This window comes from Chiloscyllium plagiosum, chromosome 26, assembly GCF_004010195.1.
Source record: "Chiloscyllium plagiosum isolate BGI_BamShark_2017 chromosome 26, ASM401019v2, whole genome shotgun sequence".
Lineage (NCBI taxonomy): Eukaryota > Metazoa > Chordata > Chondrichthyes > Orectolobiformes > Hemiscylliidae > Chiloscyllium > Chiloscyllium plagiosum.
This window is the reverse complement of record NC_057735.1, coordinates 18840815-18865267: the sequence shown is the minus strand read 5'-3', so window position 1 is coordinate 18865267 and position 24453 is coordinate 18840815. Positions and strand designations below refer to the sequence as shown.

General features: G+C 38.7%; 2 protein-coding genes across 9 annotated transcripts in view; both read right to left on the bottom strand.

Annotated features, from left to right (window-relative positions):
• Nucleotides 1–8939, bottom strand: part of LOC122563174 (sushi, von Willebrand factor type A, EGF and pentraxin domain-containing protein 1-like) — a 51130-nt gene extending 42191 nt beyond the window's left edge. Inside the window, exon 1 of the mRNA XM_043716683.1 lies at nt 8098–8939. Within this exon, the coding sequence (XP_043572618.1) occupies nt 8098–8109 (12 nt within the window). The 5' untranslated portion in view covers nt 8110–8939. The remainder of the gene's footprint in view (nt 1–8097) is intronic.
• Nucleotides 8940–23189: 14250 nt separating this feature from the next.
• The window catches only part of LOC122563172 (membrane cofactor protein-like), a 65282-nt gene continuing 64018 nt past the window's right edge, over nt 23190–24453 (bottom strand). For all 8 annotated transcript variants that reach the window (XM_043716680.1, XM_043716674.1, XM_043716677.1 and 5 more), the window contains one exon: nt 23190–24002. The gene's annotated coding sequence lies outside the window, so the exon portion shown is untranslated. The remainder of the gene's footprint in view (nt 24003–24453) is intronic.

Sequence of the window (24453 nt, the reverse complement as noted above, 5' to 3'; positions counted from 1 at the left end):
ACATTGACCATAGCCATGGAGAGGGAAAGGAGCAGTTACCATGGGAAGGTGTTTAATTGAGGAAAAGGAAATTATGATGCTGACAGACAGGAGTTGGGAAGTACAAATTGGGAACTGTTTAAGGATCAGTTGTTGCATAAATGTGTTCCTCTAAGACAGGCAAGAAGGGGTAAGATTAGGGAACATTGGATGACAAGAACAGAGGAGCTTCTCGTCAAAAGGAAGAAGACAGCTTACGTAAGGTGGAGGAAGCAAGGATCGAGCACTTGTTTAGGGGATTATAGGCTTACTAGAAAGGAGCTCAAAAATGAACTGAGAAGAGCCAGGAGGGGGGCATGAAAAATGCTTGGCAGGAAGGATTAGGGAGGACCAAAAGGCATTTTACTAATATGTGAGGAATAAGAGAATGATCAGTGAGAAGGGAGGGATTGGATATATGAATATTTTGAAAAGCATAGCATGATTAATAGCAGTCAGCATGGCTTTGTGAGGGGCAAGTCATGCCTCACAAATCTTATTGAGTTCTTTGAGGAGGTGACGAGACAGGTTGATGAATGTCAAGCAGTGAATGTGGTGTATATGGACTTCAGCAAGGCATTTGATAAGGTTCTCCATGGTTGGCTCATTCATAAAGTCAGGAGGTATGGGATACAGGGTGATTTGGCTCTCTGGGTTCAAAATTGTTTGGCTGACAGAAGGCAGAAAGTGGTTGTAGGTGTAAAGTATTCTGCCTAGAGGTCAGTGCTGAGTGGTTTCCTGCAGCACTCTGTTCTTGAGCCTCTGCTCTTTACAGTTTTTAAAAATGACTTGGATGAGGAGGTTGAGGGCTGGGTTCATAAATGGGCCAATGACACCAAGGTTGGAGGTGCCATTGCAGGCTGCATCATGACATAGACAGGATGCAGAGGTGGGCTGAGAAATAGCAGATGGAGTTCAACCTGGATAAATGCGAAGTGATGCATTTTGAAAGGTCCAATATGAGTGCTGAATACAGGAATAAAGACAGGATTCTTGGCAGTGTGGATGAACAGTGGGATCTTGGTGTTCAAGTGCATAGATCCGTCAATGTTGCCAACAAATGGATAGGGTTGTTAAGAAAACATATGGTGTTTGGCTTTTATTTTATAGGGGGATCGAGTTGAAGAGCTGCGAGGTTTTGCTGCAGCTCTACAAAACCCTGGTGAGACCACACTTGGAATATTATGTCCAGTTCTGGTCGCCCTATTATAAGAAAGATGCAGAGGCTTTGGTAAGGGGGCAAAGAAGGTTTACCAGGATGCTGCCTGAACTATAGGGCTTCTCTTACGAAGAGAGGAGGAGAGACTTTTCTCTCTGGAGAGGAGGAGGAAGAGAGGTGATGAGAGGCATGGATAGAGTCGATAAGCAGAGACTTTCCCCAGGGCAGGATTGACTGCCACGAAGGGTCATAGTTTTAAGGTGTTATGAGGAAGGTATAGAGGAGACCTCAGAGGTACGTTTTTTACGCAGAGAGTTGTGAATGCATGGAATGCGTTGCCAGCACTGATGGTAGAAGCAGAATCATGAGGGTCTTTAAGCAACTGTTGGACATGCACATGGACGGCAGTGAATTGAGGTATTGGATAGGTTAGGTTACTTCATTTTAGGTTTGGATTAATCCTCGGCACAACATGGTAGGCTAAAGAACTTGTTCAGTGCTGTAATTTTCTAATCTGGATACTTTGTACCATGAGTAACGTATGTACATCTGTAATTTCATATTCCATGACATGGATATAATGTTGACTTAGTGACAGAAAACAAAATGTTTATGGGTTTTTTTTTGAATTGGAAGCCTTTTCCAGTGGGATTCTTCAGCACCCAGTGCTCAAGACCTCTGCTTTTTGTGGTGCATATTAATCATCTATTTAGAAATGTAAGGGGCGTGGTCAAAATGTTTGCAGATGACACAACAAAATTGGTCACATGGTTGATAGTAAAACAGATAGCTTTTGACTGCAGGAAAACATCAGCAGACTGATCTGATGACGATAAAAGTGGCAAATGGAATTCAACCCAGCGAAATGTTCATTGATACACTGGAGGAGGTCAAACAGGCAAAAGGAATAGACATTAACTGGGAGAACACTGACAGAATGACCACAATTCCCTGAATGTATCAGGACAAGTTGAAAATATTGTTAAGTAGGTAAATGGAATCCTTTCCTATTTTAACCATGCTATTTAGAACTGTGATGTTACGCTGGAACTTTATACAGCATTAGTTAGGACTAAACTCGTGCACAGTGTGCATTTTTGGTCATCACAAAAAGGATGGAATTGCACCAGAGTTGGTGCAGAGGAGATTTAGGAAGATGTTGTTGGGAAACATAAAGCAGTGAGGAAAGATTAGATGGGTTGGAGTTGTCCTGACAACAGAAAAGGCTAAGGGGAGATTCAATTCGGATGTAGAAAATTGTGAAGAGCCTTGATCATATGGATGCTAAGTGTCTGTTTACCTCAGCAGACAGGTCTGTAATTGGAGGAGTACAGATTTAAAGTGATTGGCAGAAAGTTTAAAGAGGAGATGAGAATACATATTTTCCACCCTAGACATCTGGAACTGGCTGCCCGGAAAGATAGCACAGACAGACACCAGCAATTTACTTAAAAGGTGCCTGGATAACAAGTGCTATAACCTACAAGACTGTAAACCAAATGCTGGAGAATGAGATTAGGCTGGTTGGTTCATTTTTGTCTGGTGCAGACACTATGAGACAAGTACTCTGTTTCTGGGTCATAAACATTCTATAATTTTATTTCATGAACCACTGGAAGACAAATACACTGTGATCGTGCTGTTAAGATAATTAAATTAAACATAAGAAATTGAAATAAATATTGCATTAATGTAATATATTGTTCTTATCTGACAATTGAGGTGAATTTTATGGAAACAATGGGGCGCTAGCCAATGAATAGGCCTTCCCTGGGATCAGGATTTTTGGCTGGTTTGTAATACGCCACAGGTTTAGTCCAACAGGTTTAGTTGAAATCACAGGCTTTTGGAGCACTGCTCCTTCATCAGGTGAAGTGGGGACAAGTGCACAGGCACAGAATATGTAGTTGGAGAGATAATGGCAAGATAATTCCAGGAAATTAAGAGTGTCAACAGATAAGTACAAATAACGTACTGTTACTTGGTGAGGACACGATTGAGCCAATGGGTGGGATCCTTGGATCCAGAAACACACCCAGATGAGAAGACAGTGAATATCAAACGTAACAACTTATTCAATACTGCTTAAAACCCACTCTGATGACATAAAACCACTGGAGAATCTCTGAGAGTTGATGAAGACGAAGAGCTGTTTGTCAGCAACCTATATGTGGAAACTAATTCCATGTCTTCAATGAATGCTTTCAAATGGCTGTCTGAGAAGATGTAGAACAGCCAATGATATTACCTTGGTGGATAGTGAAAGTAGGATGTAAGAAGGGAATGCAGTGTTGTTGGTTCTCTGAGACTATAATCAGAACAATGTGAATATGACCAGGTGAGTGCAACCCCACGGAAATGGACAATACAGGAATATTATTAGAGGAGGATTGTGCCATGGATCATGTCAATGGTGACAGGAAGATCAAGAGGGATGAGGAATTATAATCAACATGATCAAAGTCACAGGAATTGTTATTTATAACATTGCTTAAAATTATTCATTGGTGCTTTGACAGGAACAAAAGTCTAATTAAAGAGATTAAATCATGGAGTTCTATGAAAATCTGGAAACGTAATAGAGAGATGATGACGTGTTCGAGAAAAAGGACTGGACGAAGATAGGATGGCAGAACGGTCAAATGTTGGAGTGCAGAGGAGAAGATTTATGAAAATGAATGTTCCACATAAAGCTCAGAGTACTTCAGAGTGGAAAAATCTGCATTCGGAAGTGCACAGCTTTAAGATTAATGCCAGTTGGAATTGGTGCTATTTAGGAACTTTAGAGCTTTGGCATTCTCTGCCTTAGGAGGCTGAGGTGGATAGATTCTCATTAGGCAACAGAATCCAAAGTTATGGAGTTACACAGGAAAATAAGGATTATGAAATACAAACAAATGAGTCACAATCTTATTGAATAGAACCAAAGACTTGAGGGGTCAAATGGGTCTATATCTACTCCAATTTCGTATGTTCTTGCGTATGTTCAAATGACATATTGTCCTCAGTGACTGATCCACATGCAAAAGTAGCCAGTGGATGTTCTTGAAATTTGCTGTGAAAATGTAGGTTCATTGTTCTTCAAATTAATTCAGGGTCTTTAAATTCATAATAAAAGAAATGTTTCTTTGGTTAAAAAAAATGAAATTTACAGAGTTATAAAAGCCACACTGTTTTGGAAAGCTGCAAAGAATGTATGTTGTTTACATGGCAGTGATGAGCGTGACCCAGTGAAAATAGAAATGAAATCTAGAATCCAATAATCATGTCAGCATTCATAGATCAGATACAGCTTTAAACCTTTTCACTCTAACTAGCTTTGTTATGTCAAAATGATGTGCTTCGATTTCAAATTAAATTTATCTTGTTAAGGTTAAGTTAAATGAGTTACCTGTGATATTAATCCAATAACAATCATCAAAGATAGTAGAACAGGTTAACAAACTGAAGATTTTCAAACTATGGAACATTTTATGTAATTTTTAAAACATGTTTCAAGAAGTTTAGATTATCTTTCATCTCCACCATAAATTCCATCCTTCAGCCAATGGTTCCATTTGTTCCCTGGCATCTGTTTGAGATTAAAACAGTTTGCAAACTTGATGTCACACTTAATCCTGAGATGTGCCTACAAACATCACTCAGACTTTCTAACTCCATCATCAATTCTGCCCTTGGCTCGGCTCATTTTCTGTTTAAATGCTTGCTTACCTTTTGTTACCCTTAGATCTGACTATTCGAGACAAAGGCAAAGTCACCATTTTACCAGCAGACAATACGGCTGCTGTCTTATAGAGAGTCAACTAGAGTTGAGTCGAACCTGAGGGTCATCACACTTCAGATGAAGGGTGAGGTTGAAGGAGCAGGACCGTCTTGATAAACTCAGCTGGTGCAGGAATGGACTTGATGATTCTAACCATTCCTTGAGTGGTTGTAGCTATGGGAAAACTCTCCCTATTTTAGCACAAACCACCCGATGTTAATTAAGGAAGACTTTGCAGGGTCATTAAGGTTGTATGTGCTATTGTTATTTCCAGTGCCTTGGTCAATGCAGAGCGTTCTGCCAGTTTCATTCCTTTTATCAAATTTTGTAGTGATTTGATACATATGAGTGACTTGTTAGGCCAATGTAGAGGTCATTCACACAAGCACCTACGTAGTTGGGGATCCAGAGTCACATGCAGGCCAGACCAGGTGAGGATGCCATATTTTCCTTCCCTGAAGTGCATTAGTGAACCAGGTGGGTTTTTACAGCATTAGTCTGCCTTTTAATTCCAGATTCATTTCATTGAATTCAGATTTCACCATTTGCCTGGTGGGATTCAAATCCAGTTTCTTTTTTTAACCTATTTAATTAACCAGTTGAGAGATGTTATTGCACACCTCTGCAGCAGGTGGGACTTGAACCTGAGCCTGATTTTCCAAGGGTAGGGACACTGGAATTACATTGTGCCACAAGAGAGCTCCTAAGGCTCCCAGTGTATTAGCCTGGGTCTCCAGATGCTAGTAATAAAAATATGAAGGCACTGCCTCTCATGTTATTATGAGATGTGCTATCAAACATAAAGTTGTAAATTAATCTGTAGTTGTGAAAGGTACTTTTAACCAAAAAAAAGAACATTGACTGAAATTCACGAAGGCCGAAACAAATTGTGAAGCTGTATTCCACCTCATGGAAAAGTAACAAGACTCCAATGGAGTCTACCACACCTCTCAAAGTGTAGACAGCTCTCCCCATCACATCAAGTGAAGGATGTATCAATGAGCAGTCAATGGCAGGAACACTAAAACCTTAACCAACCCAGAGAGCAGTTATAGAGTCACAGAGTCAGAGAGATGTACAGCATGGAAACAGACCCTTCAGTCCATCTTGTCCATGCCGACCAGATATCCCAACCCAGTCTCGTCCCACCTGCCATCACCTGACCCATATCCCTCAAATCCCTTCTTATTTATATACCCATCAAGATGCCTTTTAAATGTTGCAATTGCACTAGCCTCCACTGCTTCCTTTGGCATCTCATTTCATACAAATACCACCCTTTGCGTGAAAAAGTTGCCCCTTAGGTCTCTTTTATATCTTTACCCTTTCACCTTAAACCTAGTTCTGGACTCCACCACCCCAAGGAAAACACTTTGTCTATTTGTCCTATCCATGCCCCTCATGATTTCATCAACCTATATAAGGTCACCCCTCCCCCTCCAATGCTCCAAGGAAAACATCCCTAGCCTATTTAACCTCTCCTTATAGCTCAAATCCTCCAACCTTGGCAACATCCTTGTAAATCTTTTCTGAACCATTTCAAGTTTCACAACATCTTTCCAATAGGAAGGAGACCAGAACTGCACATAATATTCCAATAGTGACCTAACCAATGTCCTGTACAGCTGCTACATGACCTCCCAACTCCTGTACTCAATACTCTGACCAATAAAGGAAAACATACCAAACGCCTTCTTCACTATCCTTCTACCTGTGACTCCACTTTCAAGGAGCTATGAACCTGCACTCCAAGGTCTCTTTGTTCAGCAACGCTCCTGAGGACCTCACCATTAAGTGTATAAGTTCTGCTATGATTTGCTTTCCCAAAATGAAGCACCTCACATTGATCTTAATTAAACTCCATCTGCCACGTCTCAGCCCATTGGCCCACCTAATCAAAATATCATTGTAATCTGAGGTAACCTTCTTCACTGTCCACTATACTTTCAATTTTGGTATCATCTGCAAACGAACTAGCTATACTTCTTATGCTCACATCCAAATCATTTATATAAATGATGAAAAGTAGTAGACCCAGCACCAATCCTTGTGGCACTCCACTGGTAATGGGCCTCCAGTCTGAAAAACAACCCTCCACACCACCCTCTGTCTTCTATCTTTGCACCAGTTCAGCATCCAAATGGCTAGTTGTCCCTGTATTCTATGAGATCTAATCTTGCTAACCAGTCTCCCATGGTGAACCTTGTTGAATACCTTACTAAAGTCCATAATGTCACATCTACCGCTTTGCCCTCATCAATCCTCTTTGTTACTTCTTCAAAATACTCACTCAAGTTTGTGAGACATGATTTCCCACTCACAAAGTCACGTTGACTATCACTAATCAGTCCTTGCCTTTCCAAATGCATCCTGTCCCTCATGATTCCCTCCAACAACTTGCCCACTACCATATCAGGCTCACTGGTCTATAGTTCCCTGGCTTGTCCTTACCACCTTTCGTAAACAACGGCACCAAGTTAGCCAACCTCCAGTTTTCACGCACCTCACCTGTGACTATCAATGATACAAATATCTCAGCAAGAGGCCCAGCAATCACTTCCCTAGCTTCCCATTGAGTTCTTGGGTACAAATGATCAGGTCCTGCCGATTTATCCACTTTTATGTGTTTCAAAACATCCAGCACTTCCTCCTCTGTAATATGGACATTTATCAAGATGTCACCACCTGTTTTCCTACATTCTATATCTTCCATGTCCTTTTCCACAGTAAACACTGATGCAAAATACTCAGTTAGTATCTCCCCATCTCCTGCAGCTCCACACAAAGGTGGCCTTGTTGATCTTTGAGGTGCCTTATGCTCTCCCTCGTTATCCTTTTGTCCTTAATGTAATTGTAAAAACCCTTTGGATTCCCCTTAACTCTATCTGCCAAAGCTATCTCATTCCCCTTTTTGCCCTCCTGATTTCCCTCTTAAGTATACTCCTACTGCTTTTATACTCTTCTAAAGATTCACTTGAGCTATAGGAGAAATATGCAATAGGAGACATTTGGAGAAATCTAGTCCAGCTTTCAGTCCCATCTGTCCTGGAAGTGTAGTCATTTGTAAAGCAAAAGTTATTATTTTAATTTCTTATAATTCCCCAACAGAAAAAAAAGTGCACAATAAATTTGAGAGCTGGTGAAATTCTGACCTTACCTGGATTGTCATTGGAGCACACAGTCACAGAAACGACAACAATTAGGGAAATTTCCTGCCAAATTTTCGCTCTAATAAGCCTGGAGTCAGTGTCATATGTTTAGAATCTGCTGCCTGTAACAATATACCATGGGACCAATATGTGTTTTTCCGCTTCTTTTTGGTTGTTATACTAATGTCAGAATTAACCCCATATCTGAGGCTTCATTTGATTCGCTAATTCTTAAGACGATATTGATGCATTTGTGGTTGCTCGTGTATTGATGTTAGAAAAGTTCTTAGCAACCAGCAAGCTGATTGCAGTTGGCAGATACTGTCTATTATTATTTTTCGCTTTCCTGTGAACTCAACTGAACCCCACCCTTTGTAAAAAGTTATTGTGCACACCAGGCCTCATTGGTTCCTCAAAGCAAAGATAAAGAAAGAATTTCTAATCGTTGACTCGGCTTTTGAACCAAAGCCTTTGCATTGCCTGTCAGTTTATTTTTCACTTTTCACACTTGATAAAATCAGGGTTATATGGAATACAATATTATAGTACAAGACTAACAGCTATGTAATATTTCTTATACACTACTACAGATCTGACATATTACTATTGTATACAGTGCTACAATTCTGTAATAGAACTCTCCACAAACATAGATGTGCAACACGACTGAACACAATCTACAGTTCTGAAAAAAGTACAATGTTTTGTAAAACAACATCCACAGATAAACGAAATAACTAGACAGTATCTATGCATCAATCATTTTACTATAGTTAAGAATTACAAGAATTAGCTGAATTGTCACGTGAGTAAAGTGAAAAGTTTGCAAGTTGTAATGAAGTCAGTGTGACTAAGGGGAAGAGGAGGCAGGGAGCAGATGATGAATGCAAAGGGACTGGTGGTCTGAGGTGCATTTGTTTTAATGCAAGAAGTACAGTAGGTAAGGCAGATGAATGTAGGGCTTGGATTAGTACCTGGGAGCATGATACTATTGCTATTACTGAGACTTGGTTGAGGGAAGGGCATGATTGGTAGCTAAACATCCCAGGATATTGACGCTTCAGTACAGGTTTATTGAAAGTACAAGCTATTGGAGCGCTCCTCCTTCCTCAGTTAGTAGGACAACCTCACATTCCCATTCCTCCATCTGCTGCTTATACCGCAATGACATACTTCCTCCTTATAGTTCCCTCAACAAATCCTCTCCATTCATTCAAAACATCTCATTACTACCATCTTTGTAGGAGAAACTGCTGGAGAATACTTGGCAGAATATTTGTACTGAAGTTCCACAAGGGTCCGTCTAACAACTCTTGCTTTTCATGATACATATTGTTAACTTAGTCATTTGAGCACAAGGCACAATTTCAAATATATGGATGACATGAAAATTGAAAGAGTTATGAGGATAGTTTGAAACTTCAAAAGGGCATATGAAAGTTGGTAAAATGGGTCAGCAAGCAGCAGTTGAAATTTAATAGGGAGGAATGTGTAGTGATTGATCGTGTTGGAAGAGCGCAAAGATAAAATAACTGGCATAATTCTAAAGGGGTGCAATGCTAGTGAACCTATGTGTTGATGTATGTAAATTATTTAAGGCGACAGAAACATTAACAGAGTTCAATAACCCATGATTGGGCGGCACGGTGGCATTGTGGTTAGCACTGCTGCCTCACAGTGCCAGAGACCCAGGTTCAATTCGTGCCTCAGGCGACAGTTTGTGTGGAGTTTGCACATTCTCCCCGTGTCTGCATGGGTTTTCTCCCACAGTCCAAAAATGTGCAGGTTAGGTGAATTGGCTATGCTAAATTGCCCGTAGCGTTAGGTGAAGGGGTAAATGTAGGGGAATGGGTCTGGGTAGGTTGCTCTTCGGAGGGTCATTGTGGGCTTGTTGGGCCGAAGGGCCTGTTTCCACATTGTAAGTAATCTAATATGAATTCAAAGTAGAAATTGGCAATTCAGCCTCTCGAACATGTTCCACCTGTTAATAAAATTGAGGTGATTTGATTGTCATCTCAAATACATATTCCCAACTGCCTTTGATGACCTTTCAAACCTCCTAACTTAACTAGAATCTAGCTGCCTCTATCTACTAGTTTACTTTATTAACTGATATATTATTGAACTCAAATTTGTTCAGAAGTCTAAATTTAGAAATATATACAAATTGCTTCCATTGAATACTCAAAGTAATAGTCATAGACGTGTACAACACGGAAGCAGACCCTTCAGTCCAACCTGTGCATGCTGACCAAATATCCCAACCCAATCTAATCCCACCTGCCAGCACCTGGCCCATATCCCTCCAAACCCTTCCTATTCATATACCCATCCGGATGCCTTTTAAATGTTGTAGCCTCCACAACTTCCTCTGGCAGCTCATTCCATACACATATCACCCTCTGTGTGAAAATGTTGCCCTTTAGGGCTCTTTTATATCTTTCCCCTCTCATCTTAAACCTATGCCCTCTAGTTCTGGATCCCATCCCAGGCAACAGACTTTGTCTATTTATCCTATCCATACCTCTCATGATTTTATAAACCTCTATAAGGTCACCCCTCAGCTCCGACACTCCAGGGAAAGCAGCCCCAGCCTATTCAACCTCTCCCTGTAGTTCAAATCCTCCAACCCTAGCAACATCCTTGTAAAGCTTTCCTGAACTCTTTCAAATTTCACAACATCCTTCTCAGAGGAAGGAGACCAGAATTGTATGCAATTTTCCAAAAGTGGCCTAACCAATGTCGTGTACAGCTGCAACATAACCTTCCAACTCCTGTACTCAATATTCTGACCAATAAAGGAAAGCATACCAAACGCCTTCTTCACTATCCTATCTACCTGCAACTCCACTTACAAGAAGCTATGAACCTGCATTCCAAGGTCTCTTTGTTCAGCAACACTCCCTTGGACCTTACTATTAAGTATATATGTCCTGCTAAGATTTGCTTTCCCAAAATGCAGCACCTCGCATTTATCTGAATTAACCTCCATCTGCCACTTCTCAGCCCATTGACCCATCTGACCAAGATCCAGTTGTAATCTGAGGTAACCTTCTTCGCTGCCCACTACACCTCCAATTTTGGTGTCATTTGCAAACTTACTAACTGTACCTCTTATGCTCACATCCAAACCAACTAATTAGCTGGACAAGTTGATTTATTGAAATTCATTCAAATTTTCCAACAGTTATATATTAAAAATGAACTGGTTTAATTCGGAAATTAAACATTTCTAAAGCTTTTGGACATACCTGTTCCCTTTTTGTTAAAATTACTCAGCAGAGTTTTAAAGTGAAAGATGTGACTTAAAAAATCATAAGGACTCAGAAGCTTGCAACTCCTTTTGGTATTTTCTCTGCTTCCTCCTATTCCTGACTCAGATGTAGTGCTCCAGTATCTTGCCAACTCATGAAGTATAAATCCAGAAAGTAAGCTTTAAAAGGTATTTCATTGGGCTGGGCCTAATTTGAGTCACACTCAATGCATCTGCGTATGAACGTTTGAGTAAGGTTATGGTTGCCCTTGCCTAGGTCATTCGAGGGCTGCTTAATTTATCTGAACACACCCTTCCTTTCTCACTGAGATCAGTCAGATAACATTGATAAAGCATTTAACTTTGCTAATCTAAACTGACAGTTGAGTGTAGCACTGAGATGAAACTGTATTTTTGGGTGTGCCACTTTTTGGTTTTAACATTAAATTGAGGTAAAATATAGACTGGATGTAAATGATCTGAAGTCCTTTTATACTGAAATGTCTGGAGTCCCAAACAATAATTATCACAATACTGACACTGCCAAGGGTCACTAACTAGTCATTGTTGTATTGCTGCTCGAACAAAGCTACAGTTTGTATACAATAATGATTGTGTGGCTGATAACAGCAACAATAAAGGTCATTCACAGCAAAGCTCTATGGTGGCTTTATAATACAAGTTTTTCTTGGGCCTCACATGGTATATTGCCTCTCCTCATTGGGTCATCAGGGTAACATTACAGAAATGATTCCATCTGTCGTATTAGACTGCCACAATCTCTGGCTAATCATGTGAGGCGATCTGTCAGGATATATCATGTTGGTCTGTTATGTGCCATCCACTTACATGAATGAGTGTAACCAAATTGAGATCTGCAACGTAATCAATTCTCATTAGTTCTAAATCTCACGGCAAGATTTGGTAATTTTTGAATGCTCTGTTCCCTGGCGGCTTAAGTACAGAGGAACTGTGATGTAACAGAATGATGGAACATTCCTAATTAAGGGCTTATGCCTGAATCATCCACTTTCCTGCTCCTTGGAGGCTGCTGACCTGCTATGTTTTTCCAGCACCAAACTTTTTGACTCTGATCTCCCACATCTGCAAACCTCACTTTCTCCTAGAATGATGAAAGTGTTCTGAATGGCCTCTTTTGTTCAAAGGGCTTGAGCTGAGTCAAAGGAGGTGATAAGATGGATGTCCAAAAGCTTTGTCATAGAGATACACAGCACGATTAAACTTGTCCATGCCAAACAGATATCCTAAATTAATCTCGTCCCATCTGCCAGCATTTGGCACATACCCCTCCAAACCCTTTCTATTCATATACCTACCCAGTGCCTTTCAAATGCTCTAATTGTACCAGCCTCCACCACTACCTCTGACAACTCATTCCATATACATACCACCCTCTGCATGAAAAAGTTGCTTCTTAGCTCCCTTCTAAATCTTTCCCTTCTCACATTAAACTTATGCCCCTCTAGCTTTGGACTCCCCTACCCTAGGAAAGTGCTTTGTCTATTTACCTTATCCATGCCCTCCATGATTTTATAAACTTGTATAAGGTCACCTCTCAGCCTCTGATGCTCCAGGGAAAATAGCACCAGCCTATTCAGCCTCTCCCCGTTTCCTAATGAAGGGCTTATGCCTAAAATGTCAACTCACATTCTCCTTAGATGCTGCCTGACATGCTGCACTTTTCCAGCACCACAATTTTCAATACTGACTCCCCAACATCTGAATTCCTCACCTTCTCCAACCCTGGCAACATCATTGTAAATATTTTCTGAACCTTTTCAAGTTTCACAACATCTTTCCTATAGCAGAGAGATCAGAATTGAAAGCAGAATTCCAAAAGTGGTCTAACCAATGTCCGATATAACCACATGACCTCCCAACTTCAATGTTCAATGCACTGACCAACATAGGCAAGCATACCAAACATCATCTTCATGACCCTGTCTCCCTGTGTTTTCACTTACCAGGAACGATGAAGTCCAAGGTTTCTTTATTTGGCAACACTCCACAGGACCTTACCGTTAACTGTATTATTCCTGTCCTGATTTGCCCAACCAAAAAGCAACTCCTCACATTTATCCAAATTAATCTTTATCCAACAGCTTAATGGTAATTGGAACAACTTTTAAACTTGTTGATGGCATGGAACTTGGAAATGTAACACACATTGAGGATGATAGTAATATATTCCAAGAGGTCATGGACAGTTTAGAGGACCATGTGGATATATGACAGAAATTTGTGAAGTGATATGTTGCGAGAGGAAAAATATAGAAGCAATACATGCCAAATAACACCAATTTGTGCTTGTTCACAAATTTTGAAGATTAATACAGCCTTCAATAAAGTATGTGGGTTTCTGGGTACTATAAATATTGTAACGGAGAAATATGTTAAATATACAATATAAAGGCAAGGAAAAAATGTTTTAACACTGATTTTACTCTACATGCCCATTTTATTTAAAATGACCACACTTAAAAAACAAGACGACTTCTGAGAAGGTGCAGAAGACTTTTATTAGAATAGTTTTAGGATGAAGGATTGTAGTTACGGAGACTAGATAACTTGGGATCAATCTCATTAGAGCAGAAAAGGTTGAAGGAGATTTGATAAAGGTGTTGGAGTCAATGTTTTGAATGGTTGATGGCTGATAAAATGCATTGTTGGTGATTGGCAAAAGAACCAAAGATGACATGGCAAAAGGAACACAAAACGTAGGAATTACACATACCTCTGCAAAGCGTCATTGTGTGAGAAGAAAATTTCTGGGGAGAATTGTCGAGCTGTATTGCCTTAGTTTTGTTTAAAAAATAATTCCCTTTTGTCCTGGCAATGCTGGAGACTTATTTCGAACAGAACTAAAAGTTAAATTCTCCACCTCCATCTTTAAAATGAATGAATAGAAAAATCACAGTTGAGACCCATTTTCCCCTTAAGCACTCCTCCCATATGCCAGCAGCATAATCGTCAAAATTGTATGCAAGTCTTGCAGCCAAACGTCGAGTTAAAACAATGTCAAGAAAGCTACTGCTACAATGGCCCTGTATTATGACATCATCAAGTAATTTGTGATTTTTAATTTGCAGGCCACCATAAATACTTAAAGGTATGCTTAATTATGCAGAGGCATAATACTCACTCAAGGTTTATTAGTACATTATAAGGGCAAAATCCATGTTTGTGTATTCATACAAAACTGCAAACAACAGGCTTTAATTCTTCATGCAATATTTTCTCCTTTTTTTATTTTCAAATAAATGATTGCAGTGGGATGTCAAGTCATCAAGGAAGATAATGTGATAAAGGTAAAATATCAGCTCCTTGAAACTGAACATGAAATTCTTAGTCTGAGAGAAAACGTAGAGCAGTATGTGGATGTAAATAACCTTTAAACTTTCCTACACTTTCAACATCATACCAGTTTGAATTAATAATTCAATATTGCTTATCATAATCTTAATCACATTAAAAAACTCAAATTATAAGTGTGTGAATTTAACCTCCTCTCAAAGGGGAGGTGATAGACTAGTGGTACTTTAATCTAGAGATCCAGATCATGCTCTGGGTCCTAGGTTCATATCCCATCAGGGCAGATTGCAGAATTAGAATTCAGTCAAAAATAATCTGAAATTAAGAATCTAAAGATGACCTTGAATCGATTGTTGGAAAAAATCCATCTTGTTTACTAATGCCCTTTAGTGAAGGAAGCTACCATCTTTACCTGGTCTGGCCTACATGTGACTCCAGAGCCACAGCAATATGGTTGACCTTTAAACTACCTTCTGGGCACTTAGGGATGGGAATAAATGCTTGCCTGGCCAGCTATGCCCTCACCACATCAATGAATGTTTTAAAAATTAATTGTAGTATTAGCATTATTGCTATTTGAAATAGTTTTATTCCTCTATATGGTCTATGTAGAATAGTTGAGATGAATTTAACAAATATGAGGAATGCATAGAAAGAATGTTTTGTTTTGTTTTCAAAATAAAATTTTGTGAATATTTAAGATGCTTTAATCTCCTTGCAGAAAGGTTGATCTTTTAAAAATTGTGACTCTGTTCAGCTTTTTGGGCACACTGACGTCAACTCTCTTCCTTTCAATGAAGCCTTCAGTATTTCCTGAAATTGTATTTTCTGTCAACAAGACTGGGCGTCAACCTTACATTGTGAAAAGACTATCTGTCAAAGCCATTTATTTGGCATAAATATCTTCCGTGTTCAGAAAACTTCATATGAGTTGCTGTGTATTTGCATTTACTTTCTCAATTACACACTTCTGTCTTCATTTACATTACTTGTCACTGCTTAATTACAGGCATTAATCACATGATGGCGCACTTGTATCTGTTTACTACAAAATATCGTTTGAAACAATTACACACCTTCTTTGCAGCAATTGAAATCACTTTTCAATTAGATATTGAAAATAAGCAACAAACTTTCTAAAAAAAAATTACAATAAAGTAATCAAATTCACCCATTCCTTTCAATTTTCCAAACCACAACCTTTCTCACCACCCAGACTTGGATTGGATACTTGCACCATGCTGTTCTTGGATTTATTAATCCTCTGGGATGTTTAAAAGCAAGAGTCATTGTTAACTGTAGATCTAATTCAGTAATTGTTAGTTAGAAATCATGCCCAGCGGTGCAGCAGGTAAAAATAATTCATTTAATGCTGGTTTACAGCTATTCCTGGCTTGTTTCCTTGGATTAAGAGTATCAACATTATTTAGGTGGGCACCATGGCACAAGAAATCCTGGTTCAAAATGGGACATAGCAGAAATGCAACATTAAAAAAAAACACTCTATAATTCTGGTAAATTGCTACTTTCGACCAAATAAAAATGAAATGGAATCTTAATTTAACTTAGGAACCTTATGTAATTACTAATGAGCTCAGAGATGGAAAATAATTCTTAGACACCATCATGGCCTGTTGAAGATGAAGTGTGAATGCCAGTGGTGGTGTGTGGGTGGGAGATAGCTTCACACTACATTCCATTGTGCCACGGCATCTTTGTGCAATGTGCTCTGCCCAACTGGGAAAAACAAAGAAGGTACATGATCGATCCTGAAGAGCTGGGAAAGCAACAGCAGTATTCTTCAGAGGAAGGTGAAGGCATTAAGCAAGCAAAACATCACATTCAGCAGATCAGCTATGTGAACATTTGGTGCAACAAACCATCCTTGCAGCTGTGATTTCTTTAACAGTTGATCAGATAGGTGATAATGTAGAGACAATAATTTATAATAGTGAGATTCTATTTCCAATGAAGAATCACCTATTCTACTTAAAAACCTTCAGAAGCTTTTCTTTTCCCACACCTACTGTGAAAGTCTATTCTGGTCTGGCAACATTTGACCTGGTGCACAACCAGGCTTCAAATATAATGTCATAAAACAAACTTACTGAGCCTACTTACACCTTCTAGCAAGTAATAGTTGGCCACGGGGTTGAGAATTGCTGAGTACAGTTATTAAATAATGTGTTATGAAGATGTGGGTGTACTGTATCATTAAGAGAGTTAAAAGCTAGCCGAACTACCTGACACAGCAAGAAGTGTTCTGAACAAGGTATAATGTAACATTTGGTCAAACAACTTGATTAGCTGGTTGCCTGGAGACGACAAAGGAAATTCGAATTAAGCTAATCAGTTTAAATTACAACCCGAAAAATACCAACTCTAATCAATTTTAAATTTAGTATCTTGACAATCTTAAAAGCCAATGACACAATCCAACCCTTTGAGAGTATACAATCGGGGAAAATTGAACAGTTGGGAGGAGAACTATCATGCCACCAACATCTGCAGACTGCCCGGAGTATTACTCTCTTAAAGGTACTTTCATCAATCAGTAACCTGTGAAACAGAAATCCCTAAGAAAAAGAAAAGAAGACAGAGAAAGATATAAACAAAAGATTCAACATTTGGCTGATTTTGAAAATTTGAATTTTGGTAAATCTTTATCGGGGGGGTTTATCAAACTATTATTATAGAAGGGGGAAGGTAAAAGATAGGTTAGAGGAAGGAGTTGTAAATAGTTGTTTGTTAATTATTCTCTGTTATACTTTAAGAAATGAAGTTGGTAATTTTTACTAAATAGTTTTTGCGCTCTAGAATTTTCATAGGTTACTGCATGAGGTAAACCTTTTCTATGGTGCTTGTCAAAATTAAACAAGAGGGTTTATCCCATGTCGTAACAAATGCTACACAAGAGCAATGAGAATGGCTACAATCATCTGATATATTAGCATAGTAAATTTGGTGAAAAGTGCATTCATATTGTTTTTAAGAACATATGTTTACAATATTTCTAAAAAGATCGTTACAACAGTTTCAGAATTACATTGCTAGTTTATCATACTTAGAACGTAAAACATAGAACAATACAACACAGAACAGGCCCTTCAGCCTTCGATGTTGCACCGACCTGTGAAGTAATCTAAGCCCAGTCCCCTATACTATCCAATCATCATCCATGTGCTTATCTAAGGATTGTTTAAATCTCTCTCATGTTGCTGACTTAAGTACATTGGTAGGCAGGGCATTCCATGCTCTTATCTCTGAGTAAAGAACATTCTTCTGACATCTGTCTTAAATCTATCAACCCTCAATTTGCAGCTATGTCTCTCGTACAAGCTGACATTATCATCCTTCAGTACTACACATTGTATACTACAGCATAGTCTATAAAGTATAAACATTGAATAATATACAACATCACCTTTCTTTGTCCTCAGCTCAAATCAAATCTAAATTACTGCATTTTGTACAAAGATTGAGGTTCCAAAATCTTTAATAAAAGGAGATACATCATCACAACTTGTATGTATTCCATAAAATAAAAACAGAAAATGCTGGAGAAACTAAGCAGATCCTGTAATTCAAAAAAGAGACTTTGGACTTGAAACATTAAGTCTGTTTCACTCTTCACAAATGTTGCTGTTTCTGCACTATTTTCTGTTCTGTTTCAGATTTCCAGCATCCACAGTATTTTGTTTTTATTTGCATGTATATAAAATAACATGATCAAAACGCTTCAACTTTGATAAGCAAAACAGATCAAAAAAACAAAGGACTGCAGATGCTAGAAGTCAGAAATGTTTTGGAACTCAGATGATCACAGATATACATAGATGATCTTCAAAGTTTGGGAGAAGATTTGTAGCTCGGGTGCTCGTTGTTGTGGTTCTGTTCGCCGAGCTGGGAATTTGTGTTACAGACATTTTGTCCCCTGTCTAGATGACATCCTCAGTGCTTGGGAACCTCCTGTGAAGCGCTTCTGTGATGTTTCCTCCGGCATTTATAGTGATTTGTATCTGCTGCTTCCGGTTGTCAGTTCCAGCTGTCCACTGCAGTGGCCAGTATATTGGGTCCAGGTCGATGTGCTTATTGATTGAATCTAGGTCGCCACTAATGATGTTACCTAACCAGGTAAAGAAACGTCTGGATATCAAATCTACAGCTCTGCGAGCAAACCTACACCCTAAACCTCAACCTGAGCTGCAAACCTTCACAAACCTTGCAGCTGATAATTTCCATGAAAAAAGAACAAGTACAACATGACAAACTTTTAAAGTGAAGAGTGTGAGATTTCGAGAGAATTTGAGGGTTGTTTTCATCCAGAAGATTTTGGGGTCTGGAAGAAATTGCCTCAGAGGGGAGTTGTTATGGCACCATACACATTACAAATTACTTGGACGAGCAATTGAAGTGTCATAACATTCATGGCAACGAGCTCCGTGTGTGAAAGTGGGACTAATATGTGCGTGCTGTACTGCTGACAGGACAGAATCTACGCTTCTGCAACTGCATGATTGCAGAAGTTCGATCATAGAACAGATAACGTCAGGACGAGATATTTTATAAAATTTATTAACATGGGTGATATTAACAATGGTGAGAAGAACGAAATGTAAAGCTTCTAAAACTATATTTGTGGAAAAATTCAGAGTAAGCAAGCGCAGTATTCTTACTTAAATGTTAAAAAAAATCTAGAGAATGGATAACAGTGAAATGGCAGAGCAATGAAGCAACTACTTCAGTCTGTCTTCACAGAAGAAAACAAAACCCCCCAAAAACTTTAGCAATCGTAGAAAACCAAGTATGGTGAGAAATAAGGAGTACAATAAAATTAGTAAATAAACTGATTGGGGGGGAATTATTGCGGTTGAAATTATTGGGCATAAGTAAAGTCTACAGAGAATTATGACACCGGAAATCTGATTGACAAACCAACTGTTAAGTGAATTATGCAGAATCAATGGGCGCAATGTAACTGAATTTTCAGGATGCGTTTTCATCAAGTCCCAATCCCTGTGTGCAACATAAAACGTTGTGCGATAGGGGCTAATGTATGCACAGGGTTTTAGAACGGCGGAGCTGGCAGTAAACGGTGAGTACGAATAAATGTTTTTATTCAATTGAAGTGAAAGTCTAGTGGGATTCACTTGGACCCAGTTCATCAAAATGCATATCAACAATTTGAATGAGGGAATCCAATATAATAATTACAAGTCTACTGCTGGATTGTCAGGAGTGAAGAAGATGTTAAAATGATTCAAGGTGTTTGAGTTCAGTGAAGTGAATGAGCAAATAAGTGGCAGATGTAGAGCAATGTGGACTGATTTGACGTTGTGCAATTTGGGTGGAAAAATAGAATGCCATGTTATAGTATGAAAAGGGATTTTCTGGAAATTTTCATCAGTTAAGATGTTATGCCCTTCCTTGTTTCCTCATCACAGATCACGCAAGGCAATGGTATCAACACACAGAATCCAAAATTGAGCATGGCATTGCCATTCTGTTCAGGATACATAGCCCTGGTAAGTGGGAGCTGCAACGTTGATTGCAGTGAAAGCAACATTGCAGGTGTAGAACGCTGTTAGGAAGGCCAATGATATATTGACCATCATTTCAGAGGGGTTTGAGTTAGAGGAATAAGCATGTCCTTCTGCAATTGTGAGATCTCATTTTGACCATTTTGCAATATTGTGTACAGTTTTGGTCTTCGTACCTAATGAATGACAAACCTGGCATTGAGGGACTTCAGTGAAGGATGCCCAGACTGATTTCTGAGAGAATAGACTTTGGGTTCGAGCAGAGATTGTGTCGACTGAGCCCGTATTCTGGGACGTTTGAGGAAATGAATGTAGATTTCAGGTACAGATAAAACTGTGACCAAGCAAGATAGATTGGAACTAGGGACTATACTTCCTCTGGCTCTGACGTCTAACACAAGGGGCTGCAGTGCGTGCTACAAGCATTGAGATGAGAATAAATGCTGAACGCAGAGACAAGTGAACATGGGGAATTCTCTACTGTGGAAGCAAAGGCATTGGAAATAAGTAAGGATTTCTATGCTTTTAAGACGAGGAAAGAGCAGGACTATGGTGTGGACCCTGAAGATCAGCTATCATTACGCTCAATAGGAAGTAAAGTTAACAGACCGAACGGGCTACTGCAGTTCCTGTTGTATACTTTTTAAATGATCAATCGAATGAAATAATGTATTCATTGCGTGTATAAAATGCTTTCGGCCATAAACTAGAATGGGTCTATCCTCAGTATGGTGAATAACCTCCTCCCTTTACGTTGTTTCTGTGTAGTTTGTGGGAAACCTCTGTAAATGCAGTCATAAGCTCTCACATAAGAGGAAGATCAGAAGAGGCCTCTGCAGAGTGGTCAGGACTATGTTTCCCATTCCCGTTTTCGATACTGTAGCTGGTGCCACATGTTAGACACAATTTTATCCTTTAAGTCCTCGGAGCAGTTTCAAGTAATTGCGTGTCTTGCTTGGCCATCTCATAAAACATTGAGGAGTTTATCACATGTCTGTGCATCTGGGGTCACCTTTAGGTCAGATTAAGAAACCAGAACGAAGGACCCGGTACCTAGCATGAGCAAAACCAATGTAGTGTACAAACTCCCATGCAAGGACTGCACAAAACACTACATAGGACAAACAGGAAGACAGCTAACGGTCCGCATCCATGAACACCAACTAGCCACGAAACGACATGACCAGCTATCCTTAGTAGCCACACACGCAGATGACAAGCAACGTGAGTTCGACTGGGACAACACTACTATCACAGGACAAGCCAAACAGAGAACAGCCAGGGAATTCCTAGAGGCATGGCACTCATCCACAGATTCAATCAATAAGCACATCGACCTGGACCCAATATACCGGTCACCGCAGCGGACAGCTGAAACTGACAACCGGAAGCGGCAGGTACAAATCACTGTAAATGCCGGAGGAAACATCACAGAAGTGCTTCACGGGAGGCTCCCAAGCACTGAGGATGTCACCTAAACAGGGGACAAAATGTCTGCAATACAAATTCCCAGCTCGGCGAACAGAACCACAACATAGATGATCTACATGGTTATTTTGATTCCATTTGAGTGGCGATAGAGATTTGAGTCTAAAATGGTACATGTCTACAAAAGGAAAATAAACCAACATGACCGCTGCTATTAACAAAGTATATTCATTTTGCACAGACTCAAAATATTAAATATTGAAGTCAGATTTACACTGTAATAGCAAAAATCTTGTGTTCTCTTTCTTTTTGGGATTAGAGCATTAATGAGTTAAATCAAAAATCCAGGGGTTACATTGTAAACATTTTTAGAATTATTTGGTTAAAGGTATTAGCATTTTTGGACATTTTAGGCAAGAATAAAATTAAGTACCAACATTATTAAAATTAATATTCCTTAATTTTCCTATTTCAGGTCAGCCATTTTGAAACTGGTTACATTCACAAATTTAAGAGTCACCTTTGGTTATCCCAAGATAAATTTATTTCTTTAGAATTGAGCAAAGTTTAACGTTGAGTGCTTTTAAAAAATATTTGTTATTGGCATATGGATAACAGTAACAATACAATATTTATCATCTATATGCAGTTATCATGAGCAAGTAATGGTACACTGCCTTCTTGAAATCAACCAAACTATGACGATGGTCTGAGAATCTACAGAATGCATTAAGAATGGACTACATTGTTTGGGATTCATGAATAAGCTAGCCCAGTAGTCTGGCAGATTCCCTTTCCTGAATGGCATTAGCAAGCCAGCTGTTAATTTTAAAGAACAATGTAGCAGCTCACATGGTTGTACACTAATTATAGGGTATGAATCAAATTTATTGCACAATTACACACTTAGCCATCGCATTCATTTCTGATAATTTGCTTTTAACTTTATGTTCTTCTTTGCTGCATAATAACTGGTGTGCAGAGCACAATAAAGGCAGCGTGCTATTGTTGAAAGTGATACTCTTATTTTTGAAGGCACTGAGTTATTCCTTTTGTAGTCGAATGGAAATTGAATATTGCTCTCAACTGTGAAAAGTAATTCACTCTGGATACAGGATTAAGAAATGCTTACAAAGTATTTCAGACATTAGAGCAGATATTAGAATGAATGGATCTTCAACTTCGAACACAAAAAAATGCTGTAAAAGGCTGATCAGATCAAAACCCTGATCAGAACCTGAGCAGTGAGTCAAGTTCAACAAAACTACACTATTAGATAAAAATAGTTTGATCTTTTAGAAGTGTGAAGTAATGCACAATTAAGGAAGTTAACTTTACAATGAATGACCTCATCTTCAAGTTGGTCATGCAACTAATTTTAGATGTTTCATCTGGGAGGTGCAGGAAACAAAGAATAAGGATTCAAATGACATGTTTCAGCTTTAGTTTCAAATATAAGGACAATAGTTTTGCTTTGTTAATCCTTGAATAGAAAAGTAACAAAAAAATCAAGGGTTTGTTTTAAAACTGGAGGACAGACCTTTACTTTGTATTAGTTAAGGTTTAATTGTTTCATGAAGTTTCACAGATACAATATATAGTGCAAGGTGAAGGAAAACCACAATCAGGCTGGTCTTGTCAAATACTCTATAGCACTTTGTCATTTAAGGCAATTAACAGTAAGTTTCCAGAAGCAGGACATCAATCAGTAATTCACATAGACGTCAGAATAAAAGTGACAATAACTTATTCGTGGACCTACTACATCCCTGAAAATGCAACTGCAATCAGGGGCAGTACAAATATATTTACAAAACATTCAAATAAACAATAGAATAATAATTTGTTAAACAAACAGTGTTCAAATCTAAATCACAATTTCCAGTGGACAGTTTTATAGAGCAACAGCAGCTGCACAGGTATCAAAAATGAAAACTAGCCTAAAGTTTTCATTAAAGTGCAATTGCCTAAAGGATAGAACATCTGGCATGAAAACTTTACTCCTTGATAAGCCAAATAAGTTAAATTAAAACAAAATATTGCAGATGCTAGAAAATCTGAAAGAAAACAAGAAAATCTTGGAAATACTCGGCAGGTCTGGCAGCATCTGTGATGTGAGCAGCAGTATTCACATTTCAGATCGATGACAAACGTTAACAGTTACCTTTTCGCAGATGTTGCTAGAACTGCTGAGCATTTTCAATATTGTGTGTTGAAAATATCAACAGCTGCATCAATGTTGCTTTGTAATATCCGAGAAGGTAGATTCATCAGTTCATTTGCTCGGAAATGTGATGAACTGAAGTAGGACTTTGTTAGAAGTTTACATCAAAATTTACATACTATTTAGAGTTTTGATCTGTTGGGGGGGGGAGAGGGGGGGGAAGAAAGTATAGAGAATTAGAAAAGATCTTAACATTAGTCAAACGTGAATACATGCAAGATGATGAAACAATAACTGTATTAACATATGGTTAGAAAAAAAATCTGAAATATAGGAAGGAAACAAATCTTAAACATTAACTGTACGGCTTTTCACAGATGTTGCCAGATTTCTGACTATTTTTAATCTTGTTCTTATTACTGAAATCGTTTGTTGCATAAACAGCATTTAATCATGGTTCGTAAAACCACAGCAACACTTAGCATTTTAAATTTAACTTCTTGTGTATGGAGACATAATTTACAAAAATAACATTTGTTTATATAATGCTAGCAATATAATGTCACAATATTCTAAACTGGATCAAAGTAACATCCCAAAAATAAATCAAGTGAAATGAGGGGATCTGACCAAAAAGGTTGGAAAT